Here is a 10,981-nt window from a genome sequence, read left to right as displayed (position 1 = left end):
GGAGGAGGAGGAGAGGGGTGGAAGAAGTGTCCTGTAAACTCTTTGCTTGAACGCGAATGGCTTTTGTGGCTCATCGGGGGGTGCTTTGTGGGCTTTATCTTTAAAAAAGGGAGTTCATGGCATGGTTTTGAATTCACATCATTGTTCCCTAGTTGGCTGGCCCCCCCCCGACTGTGCCTTCTGCTGCCTAAAGGTGCAGAGGGGGAGTAAAGGATTTGGTCACTGCAAATGGTAAATACCCCCTTTAAGTTAAAGGAATGTTTGGGAAGGGGTGGAGGAGGAGCGTTATTGATGGCATGGCAAGGGATGAGCAGCTGCGATCACGCCGTCAGTGTCAGACACTTCACACTGGGGCGGGGTAAACGCTCAGCTGAGCGGTTCTGTTTGTGCAGATGAGAAGCCGTAAGCCGACTTGAGTGGGCAAAGATGCAGTCTTCAAAGATCAGGCTGGTAGTTCCACATGGCCTCAAGACCCTGCTTGAGGGGGTGAGCCGGGCTGTCATGGAAAACAACCCGGATGACATTGCTGAGTTTTTCGCTCTCTATTTCCAAGAGCTCGTCACCTTTCAGAAAGGTTTGTTCCTACCAGTGCTTCATCTGAAGAGCTGAGCTATTTGAGAGTGCTATCCTATTCCAGCTTAATTTCTGCTTCTGTTTCCAGGGAATCCAAATCTGGATATAACAGAACTGGTTGAAAAGTTTGAGTTCGTTAGCGGTAAGATAGTTGCTGTTTGTTCTTTTAAGATCTTTTGAGACAATGTTCCAACTCAAATGGATGCACGTAGTTTTCACTTATCATGGGCTGCATCCCATCCGTATCTAGTCATGTGAAAGAGGCACGTAGGCTCTGAGCTATTGAAGAGGCAGGCATCTTCAGAAAGCACTTGTTTCTGTTTAATGTGGGAAGAATTAGTCCCCTGGGATGCTGTACTTTCTCCTTGAGTATAGGCGAAGAGCCTGGATGCTTCTGGTCATTTTAGTTTTAAGATATTGCAGTGCGATTTATCACCCCCTAAGCAGATAGCGACTTTACCCTTATCTATATTTTGCAAATAAATATTGTATCTCTTTGTTTATAAAAAGATGATTTACTTCTGTGGGATGCTGATTCCTTTGGGAATTGCTGGGAGCTTTCATCTGCTCCCTGGGTTTGGCTGTAAGGGCTGGAATCTGTGATGCCACATGAAGGTTTTGTGGGAGCAGTGATATGGGTGTGTTGTCTCGCCTGTTTGTATCTGCCCCAGTGGTTTGGGTCTCCGCTACCTGGTTACCGTAAGCGTCAGCAGCTTCAAATATCCCCTTTATTCAAAAAGGCCACCTGAGCTGGGTTCCAAGTAACCCTGGAACTAGCCAGCACTTGAGACAGCCTTGGTCTATAGATTGAGCGCCATACAGTAAGATGTAGAGCAATGTAGAGAAGCCCCAGCTATGGACAGAAAGTGCCTACTATCTTATTCCTAGCTTAGGATCTCCTCTGAAAAAGCTAACCACCACCGATTTCAGCACTTGAAGCAGTTTTCTTCTTGTAAAATGCCTAGTGGATATTGCAGTGCAACTTAAAGTATCACCAAAGGCTGAATTTTGGTGCATTTGCAAATGTTGCATTAATGATGTCACACAGCAGTTTTTGCATAATCATGGAATCATAGAATGGTTTGGGTCGGAAGGGACCTTAAAGATCATCTAGTCCAACCTCCCTGCCATGGGCAGGGACATCTTTCACTAGATCAGGTTGTTCAAAGCCCCATCCAACCTGGCCTTGAACACTTCCAGGGATGGGGCAACCACAACTTCCCTGGGCAACCTCTTCCACTGTCTCACCACCCTCATTGTAAAAAAAAAATTCCTGATAACTAATCTCAATCTACCCTCTTTAAGTTTAAAACTGTTGCCCCTTGTCCTGTCAGTGCAGACCTTGGTAAAAAGTCTTTCTCCGTCTAAGTCCCCTTAAAGTACTGATAGGCTGCAATCAGGTCTCCCCGAAGCCTTCTCTTCTCCAGGCTGAACAACCCCAACTCTCTCAGCCTCTTCTCATAGGAGAGGTGTCCCATCCCCCTGATCATTTTCATGGCCCTCCTCTGGACCCGCTCCAACAGGTCCGTGTCCTCCTTATGCTGAGGGCTCCAAGAACTGGACGCAGTACTCCAGGTGGGGTCTCACCAGAGCAGAGTAGAGGGGCAGAATCACCTCCCTTGATCTGCTGGCTACGCTTCTTTTGCTGCAGCCCAGGATACGATTGGCCTTCTGGGCTGTGAGTACACATTGCCGGCTCATGTCCAGCTTTTCATCCACCAGTACCCCCAAGTCCTTCTCTGCAGGGCTGCTCTCAATTAGTTCCTCCTCCAGTCTGTATTGATATTGGGGATTGCCCTGACCCAGGTGCAGGATCTCGCACTTGGCCTTGTTAACTCCATGAGTTTTGCATGGGCCTGCTCTTCTAGCCTATCAAGGTCGCACTGGATGGCATCCCTTCCCTCTAGTACATCAACTGCACCACTCAGCTTGGTGTCATCCGCAAACTTACTGAGGGTGCACTCAGTCCAACTCTCTGTCATTGATGAAGATACTAAATAGTATTGGTCCCAGTGCAGACCCTTGAGGGATACCACTCATTTCTGGTTTCCACTTGGACATTGAGCTGTTGGCTGTAACTCTTTGGACATGGCCATCCAGCCAATTCCTTATCCATCAAATAGTCCGCCTATCAAACCGATCTCTCTCCAATTTAGCAGCCAGAATGTTGTGTGGGAGTGTATGCAAGGCCTCACAGAAGTCCAGGTAAGTGGCATCCGTAGCTCTTCCTGTGTCCACTGATGCTGTCACTCCATCATCAAAGGCCACTAGATTAGTCAGGCATGATTTGCCCTTGGTGAAGCCATGTTGGCTGTCTTCAGTCACCTCCCTGTCTTCTGTATGTTTCGATGTATCTTCCAGGAGGATCTGTACCATGATCATACCGGGCGTGGGGGTGAGGCTGGCTGGTCGGTAGTTCCCAGAGTCCTCCTTATTCCCTTTTTCCAGTCACTGGGGACTTTGCCTGACTGCCATGACTTTTCAAATACGATGGAGAAAGCGGCTGCGTAATGCAGAAACTTTCTGTCTGAATGCCTGTCAGTGGTTTGCTTATGTGATTGTGAACTGACCCCTGCATGTTCACCATGCTCCAAAACAGGTCCCTCTTGCACCTTTTTCCTTACAGACCACTTAATCCCTCTCCTTCTGTGGTCTGCTGTCCCCTACTGTGTGGTCACATAACTGTGTTATGAAAGAGAATGATCAGAGAGGAATTCCTTAGCAAGCTTGAGCAAGGTTTCCTCTGGAGTCTCCCACCCACAGTGCCAGCACGGGTTTTGGGACTGTTTGTGCACCAGCAGGTAGCTAGCTTGTTTGTGGAGCTGCAAGGGAGCCTTTTCTGCGTCATTGCCCGACATTGGTTTATAAATGGGTCTGTGTTGGCTTGGGATGGCAGTCAGAATTATGTTTTTTCAGAGAGGATTTAGCTCTGTCATCCTTTGAGTTATATTTCTCTCATAATTTCTGATCTCATCCAGTCATGACTTCAGAAAACAGCTCAGCGCTGAGCTGTGGTGATGTATTGAAGACTCACCTTCTTTGCTGCTGCTGTGCTGGTTTTACATATTGGCCAACGCTTGCTGATCATGATAGAAACCAGACCTCTTGGTTTGGTGGGCTTCTTTCCAATGCTGAGGGTTTTATTAACTATGTGATGGAACACTGTTTTGATCCCATGGGTACTGTCTTGTGTTCCTCCCTTGATAACTAATCTAGAAGCTGTCTTTCACTCTATCTAAAATTTGTTCATGGCTTACCCTGTTCATTTGGATACCTGTCAGTTCAACTAATCAAGATTCTTGAGGAAGCTAAAATGTCACCATCTACGCAGCTAAAATACCTTGTATGGATCCAAAGAGTTCTGAGGTGTTGCAAAGAGGAGCCGTGGTCTTCTAGCTGGCTTATCTGATGTGCTTAACACAAAAGGTTTAATCTTTTAACCCATAAGTGTAGCATGTGTTTGGGCGCAGTAGATAAGAATGTAGCCATCACTGCAGGATCATGAATGCAGTTAAGGCTTCCTAGATTTTGAAGTGGTACCACTGCTTTCTGAATTTTTTTTCCCCTTTATTGATAGGCAAGCAGCAAACCCCCTCCTTGAATTATTCTATCTCTGCAACCCGGGAAGCCTCATAAATGTGCTGTAGAGCATCTAATTGAGTTGATGCTGAAATCACTCTTTATTTAAATGGAAACAGGAGCTCATGTATTGCCATTATGTGCTTTTTACCTTGCAGAAAATGGAAATGAGGGACTGGAAGAGAAGACAGCCGAGTACACAGATACTTTGTTTTCTGGGGAGCCCAAGCAAAGGGACAAGTGTACTGACACAGAGGAAGACCAGCTCCTTGAAGAACCTGATATTCAGTATAGCTCCAAAATAACTCAACACCCATCAATTGCCAGTTCCATTGCAGAAAGCAAATTGCCCCCTGGATCTGATGGAGCTTCATCCCCTGAGGGACCTGAACTGGTGTACGTCCCTGCTGAGCCTGCACAGCTTGCTGCCCATGTGCTAGGTAACAGTGATTCTCTTTATTCTGTGAGGGATGTGGCAACCAGTGTGCAGACTCTTTATGAAGACTCTCAGATCTCGGAGAATGAATTTACACCAGTAGAAGGTGCTGCTGAAGATGCTTCTGCTGTCCCAGCAGCCGAGGATTCTGTAGAGGCTCTTAGGTCACAACCAGGAGTGTGGAGCCAGTCCTCCATAGATGGAGAACTAGGTCCTTCAGACAGCCAGGCTGATGTCTCAAAAAATGATGTAAATCAAGCTTCCTTGGTCCCCTTGTGGGAAGAACCATCACCTCTTTCACCACCACCATCACCTGCTCCTAAAGATCCATTGCAGGCTGTGCCTTCCTGCAACGAAGCTGAGGCTACCCCAACCACTGAGGTTGTATCACTGTGTTGGGATGATGAGCTGATTATGGATGCAGAGGTTCCACCTTATGTAGAGCAGTTTCCACAGAAAATAATCATTCCCTTTGTAGACCAAACAGCTTATCTGTTAAAGATTGAGCAGCCATTAAATGCAGGCCAGGGCTCAAGTGCTACAACCTTAGGTCCATCTGCTGATGATTTAGTGTGCCATCCTGAGAGAACGGAATCTACAGCACAAGTGGAATCAGCTGAGCAAGCTTATGTCTTGTCAGGTAAGAAAGTTTGGGTCTTTGTGTCATCTTCCTGTTCCAGCTTTCAGCTCTACAGCATCATCAATGCTCATTAAATGGAAAAGCACCTACATCAGTGCAACGCAGGGTAGAGATGACTTCTAAGAAACTACTGTACTGCTTGGCCCCAGTGCACATGTGTTAGATCTCTCTGCTGTCTGTTCCAAGAGATGCGGCTAGCTCTGGGCAGGAGTCCTGCACTTCTGTGGGCAAATATGCCGATAAGAGTGATGGGAAGAGGTGCCCATTGATGCCAAATAGTCTTGCTCAAAACAAGCCGTATTTTCTGAAGCAGGTGTTAGAGACCTAAGATGTAATACATGTGCCCTGTGGCTGAAGAGAGGTGAACAGTTGGAGCCCTGGTTTTGATTCTCCTCCCCTGAAAGATCTCATATTCCAGCACTGACCTAAGAGGTTTTCTATTTAGGAAAAAAAGTAGTGGTGGTGGTTGCCTGTGCTGTGTCTTGAGCTTGGTGAGTTTCTGCAGCTGGGCTGAATGGGCTAAGCACTGGTCATCAATTCCACAAACAGCAAGAGAGCTGGTGCTCATCTTTCTTGTTGAGGCCCTCACCACATCTCTTCCCTGTGGTGACATGTGCCCAGCTGGAGAAACCCTCCAGGGTGGAGCTCCCCTGCCTCGAATCGCCCTAGTACTGCAGAGTCTGCTCATGCCCTGTCCTAGGCCCTGGGAGAAGTAGTACAGCTGTGAGGTCTCAGCAAAGCATTTTGCAGAGGAGAGCTGAGCTTAAGCAGATTTGTAAATTAACATTGGCTCTTTTAAAAAAAAACAAACAAACAAACTTTAAGGGGAGTTTGACAAACTTCAGTTTCAGAAATACCAGACAAATGCTTACCCAGAAGAGCCTCTGCTCTGACCATAAACATTTACTTTTTCTAGGCTGCAGGTGTTTGTCAGCCACATACCAAACAGTGTTTGCTATCCCAGCTTTCTTCTCTAACATGCTTGCTTTCACCAAGTGTAGGTATGTTTGTTTTAGACATTCACTACTTCTGATACCAGCACTCTTATTTTTATCCTTGTAGCCACGGCATCAAGTGAAGCAGGACAGCCACCACCACATTCTAATGTGTGGACCCTCTATTGCCTAACTGACTTGAGGCAAGGTCAAAAATCACCACCATCCCTTTCTGCTGCTGGAGCTGGTGTTCCTTATTCCCAGGCACCCCTCAGTCTTTCCAGGGGGGAAGATCAACAATGTGGTCAGCTGTCACAAGTACCTGCTCCAATTTATGTGATACAAGAAGCAAGCAAGAGGAGAGATGCTCCACCTTTCATTTTAGTGGGCTCTAATGTTCAGAACATACAGGATTGGAAACCTATTCCTGGCCATGCTGTCTTTGCACAGCAGGATGCAGGTGCTAGGAGGAGACTGACTACAGTCCCTGTCCCAGTCGCCAGGCCGGCTGATGAGAAAACAGATATGGCCAGCCTCAATTCTAGTTCTGCAGAGGAAACTGCGGCTAAGCCATGCACACCTGGTGTTTTCTCAGTTGCCATCCCTCTGGATGATGCGATGTCTGCAAAGAAAGGCTCGCCAGCTGGTCATAAGCACACAGGTATAGATGCTCTTGCAGAAAGCTATGGTACTGCAGGATAGATTACCATTACATCAGATGTAATGGTACAGAGGGAGATGCATTTGGCTTTTAAAAGCTTAATTTAACCCTTTTCAAAATAAAGTAAGGTTTAAGACCAGTGGTTAAACTACTTGTCATACATAACAGACCCAATGCCTTCCTCTGCTTGTTATGCTTTGCAATTAGTAGTACTAATCTTGCTCTGGTTTTAGTCTAAAGAAACCAAGTTTTTAATCTTGCATTCATACACATCTTGAACCCTTAAAGTTAAGGCTGCAGGCATAGTGTAATATTCAGCATGTTGCAAAATACCCTCAACTTAGAGCGCGTTTAGGTAGCGATTAATGTAGTTCTTGCTGCATACTTTCTACTGAGTTCACATTTTTTAAACAGGTTGAGAAGAGAGACTGTTTGGACTTCAGGAAGAGTTCAGGAGCAATGGAGTTTACATTGTAATAAATCAAATAATGCAAATGCTCCAGAAAAGCCAGCAATTAGAACTGTATTCCCATGCATTTTATACTTTCCTAAGACAACATTTAGGATGTTGTGCTAACTTTGTGTGAATTATGACCACTGAAACACATCTGCTGCAGCCATTTCATTGCAGAGTGGCCCAGCTGCTTCACTGTGCTAACATGGTATATGCATAAGCCCCAGTGATATTGACAGATCACGTACAGAGACAAAGTCAGTTCAGTGTAACCAGGTGTAGTCTATACTGCTGGGGATATACTCTAGGAAGGAACTGTACACAAGTGTCAGGAGCAAGAGGACAACTCAACAAGAGGAGGGAATTATTCTCACACATGGTCAATTCAAATTACAGCAGGAGGCCAGCTGAGGTTATGCTTCAAGGAAGGGGTTAAGAAAAAGTACCTTTACTTTGCTTTAGAGGTTTCACAACTACAGCTATGGTCAGTTAAATATGCCAGACTCTTGAAGTATGAATAGGTCTAGGAAAAAAAAAATCTGTTCTTATGAAATAGAAGGCACTCAAAACAAAAAGCAAAGTTGATGCTGTGTAGAGGTTTCCCCCTCTTTAACCTGGGAGGGCAGGTAGGAACTAAATGCTTTGGTTTTCCTAGCACTAAGCCTTCAGACCCAACAGCTAGACTGTTTCTACCTACCTATCCCAGAACCCCACTTGAAGTTGCACAGGAATTAAGACAGACTTCAAGAAGTGCTGGCCAGCATAGTGGCTCGAGTGCAGAGATGAGGCTTCCAAGAGATAGTGCAGGTATTCAATTTCTTCCTCTACAGGTCGCCTCACATGAAAGACTGCCAAAGAAAAGGCTTTCCCTTATCTATGCAAATATGTCCCAGCATCACTACCTGGCTAATTCTAGTAGTGCGCAGAATAAAAATAGAAAGCATCTCATTGCCTTATTCACAGTTTCAGTAGTCCACCCTCAAGGCTAGAGCTGCAGCCTCACTGCATATGCGAGGAGAAAGCCCACAGTTCCCCAGCCCTCCCCACCCTCCCATAAGCAGGCTGTCCCTGCTTAGGGGAAGAGAGGTCCCTGAAGCACATGGAAGCACACTGTGCAACTTCATTGCAGCAGCTTTTGGAGTAGGCTTGCTCAGAAAGGGTCAGCACTGTCCAACACCACTCACTTTAGACTAGATGCAAGAAGTTTTGAAGCCTTTATTTAGTAGCAATTAAATTATTCAATTAACACTAACCTCCAGACACCAGTTAAAATATTGTACAAAGAGCAGCTTGCCCTCTAGAAGCTCTGTACACAGTTCGATATAAACTTACACTCTAAGATTGAATGCACCCCACTGAAAAGGGGTAAAGCAGCTGTGCACAGGAGGCCTCGCTGAGGTGCTGTACTACCTTTGAAATGCACAAGACTTCCTCCGCAGGAGTTTGCACAGTACAGACACAGGTCCTGTCCCCCCCGCCATGTTCCACCGGGTCCTGGACTGATTAGGTTCTCATCTTTTTGCAGTGGTGCTGGGCACCGGAACTTCTAGTGCATGAAACAGGTTCTTTTAAAACCTGTTACTAGTGTGCAGTTCAAATCAAATCCATAGATATTTAAATGGCTCTTAATTCCTTAAACCGTAAGGTTGGTAGCAAAACAGGAGAGCAAAATTCAAAACACACTGCACAAAAACATGGAATAAATACCTCCGAGTAATGTTACCAGCTTAAACAACTGCATTAATGCTCCAGAAACGGGAACGCTTCTGGAATCTCTGACCAGAGCTCAGGATTTAAGGGAGTTACTTTAGTAAAAGAAAAGTCACTTTATGAAAAATTACATCTTTACAAAAGTGACACACCCTTCTTCATTTAAGAACAGAATATTGCAATTACTGTGTGTGCTTTTAAACATTCCCATGTCACAATAAATAAAACCAGTTTTACTTGTGCCAATGTTATCTACGAAAGAAGGTATTCACAGAACAGCCGCGGGCGTTCTATTCCTCATACACCACAACCTAATATAGGTGTATTCAGCAAACAGGGCAGCTCGAAACCATGGCGACTTACTTCGTCCACACAGGACCCACCATCAGCCAGAAAAATTATTCCCCTACCTATGGGACTGCAGACCGTGTACCACCAGATTTACTGTGGAGATGCTTAATACTCTGATAACATGTCAGTTTTTTCAGCAGATAAGTAAAACAAGGGAAAACATTAAAACAGATTAAGACTTCTTTGTATCAGTCACAGGCTCCTTATTGCATTTTAATAAATATCAGGCAAGTTAAAGTAGTTTCTGTCCCAGTAGTTGCCAGAATAAAGCCAGTCCTGCGTACCAGTATAGGGATTGGGGCCTTGGTGGAACCATCTGCAAGGAAACATAAAAGCATGTTAGCGAAGCTATCAACACACACTTTTATGGAAGTTCAGAACTGCTTTGCTGCACCTTCAGCAGTTTACTGTTCAAAGTAATTATTGTGATTGCAGGAGCCCTCTTGGGTTTAAATTCATGAGTCAATTTAAAGTCATCTTCAGTGGCTAGATCTCCCCATTTGCCACACCGCTTAAATGTCTCCTAGGTGAAATGACTGACACCAGTATTTTGTCACGTGAAGCAGTCAAGGCTATCACATAAAAAAGGACAGTACGGTTTTACTTCAAAGCAGTTGTGAACAATCATTTTGGCATGCATAAGCAGTAACAGTTTTTGCAAGACATGTAAACACCACAAGCACTGCAGTCCTGAAAACAGAAAAACATTATTTCCCGGGGATCTAGGTTTCCCCTTGTTTTTCAAAGCCTTGTTTTGGAATGCACTTAACTCAGAACAAGCGTGCCGGCTACCCTCAGTGTAGATGACGTTATCACCCACAGGCTGCAGGAAAAGTCCTGGCTTATTACAACGTAACTGTGTTGCATTACACCGTTAGCATGGGGGCTAATCTGAATAGCCAGAAAGCTGATTCCGTCTGCATGAAGTTTTGCTAAGCCGGTTGTTGCTAGGAACACTGAAGTTTAGCACCTTCTTTCTTTCCTTCCCTCTCCCCTCCTACCCTAATCTGGAGGCGCAGTCTACACACGCACAGATTACATGTGCATGTGTATATAGCCTTTTGGTGGGGGAGCTATCTATCTGTAAAATAAGGTGCACTTACACGGCCATACTAATGGCAAGCATCCCCCAGTGCTTTGACAGTACAACCCTGTCAAATCGGCACGGCACAGAAATTTGTCCTTCTTCCTCCCTCTCCCACACCCATTTCTGGCAATCCTGCAGCCCGTTACTGAACACCGCTTTCTGTTTGGGCCAGGTTACTCAATCTTCTGCCTCCAAAGTACACACTGCACAGTACCAGACCTCTAGCATTTTAACTTCCTGTTGTATTTTGCCAAGCCGTGTTTATGGCACAAGTCAGCTTGCTAGAAGCTGTTTCTGTGGTTAACATGCCCCACAGCTTCCTTTCACCTCCCCATGGGCCACAAAAGCCAGCTCTTCCTTTCTATGCCTCACTGCAGTGAACACATTCAAGTAAATCACGCGTGTGCAAGGCAGCCCATTTTAACTCGGCTCTTCCCTTCTAGGGTACCGTAAGGTTTCAGAACAGAAATTAAAGCACATTCGGACCAAATATGTATGACTTGGTCTCTTTAAGAAGCAAAAGCATAAAGGCCACTGGTATTGCAGCGTCATGTT

General features: G+C 45.4%; 2 protein-coding genes across 8 annotated transcripts in view; one reads left to right on the top strand and one right to left on the bottom strand.

Moving 5' to 3' along the window:
* The first annotated feature begins 426 nt into the window (after positions 1–426).
* Positions 427–6,865, top strand: CABYR (calcium binding tyrosine phosphorylation regulated). Its single transcript, XM_076328960.1, has 4 exons — positions 427–574; positions 662–715; positions 4,272–4,592; positions 6,291–6,865. The coding sequence occupies exons 1-4, from the start codon at positions 427–429 to the stop codon at positions 6,863–6,865; spliced, it is 1,098 nt and encodes a 365-aa protein (XP_076185075.1).
* Positions 6,866–8,479: 1,614 nt separating this feature from the next.
* OSBPL1A (oxysterol binding protein like 1A) overlaps positions 8,480–10,981 on the bottom strand; it is an 83,961-nt gene continuing 81,459 nt past the window's right edge. For all 7 annotated transcript variants that reach the window (XM_076329823.1, XM_076329820.1, XM_076329822.1 and 4 more), the window contains one exon: positions 8,480–9,655. In XM_076329823.1, coding sequence (XP_076185938.1) covers positions 9,553–9,655 — 103 coding nt within the window. In that variant the 3' untranslated portion in view covers positions 8,480–9,552. The remainder of the gene's footprint in view (positions 9,656–10,981) is intronic.

Source organism: Aptenodytes patagonicus, chromosome 2, assembly GCF_965638725.1.
Source record: "Aptenodytes patagonicus chromosome 2, bAptPat1.pri.cur, whole genome shotgun sequence".
Taxonomy (NCBI): domain Eukaryota; kingdom Metazoa; phylum Chordata; class Aves; order Sphenisciformes; family Spheniscidae; genus Aptenodytes; species Aptenodytes patagonicus.
The sequence above is the reverse complement of the archived record's forward strand: the minus strand, read 5'-3'. Positions and strand labels throughout refer to the sequence as shown.

Bases quoted from the DNA above. Each gene is read 5' to 3' on its own strand.
- CABYR (XM_076328960.1), top strand. From the start codon at position 427: ATGCAGTCTTCAAAGATCAGGCTGGTAGTTCCACATGGCCTCAAGACC. The intron at 575-661 runs GTTTGTTCCTAC...TTCTGTTTCCAG, and splicing joins GCTCGTCACCTTTCAGAAAG to GGAATCCAAATCTGGATATA. The intron at 4,593-6,290 runs GTAACAGTGATT...TTATCCTTGTAG, and splicing joins GCTTGCTGCCCATGTGCTAG to CCACGGCATCAAGTGAAGCA.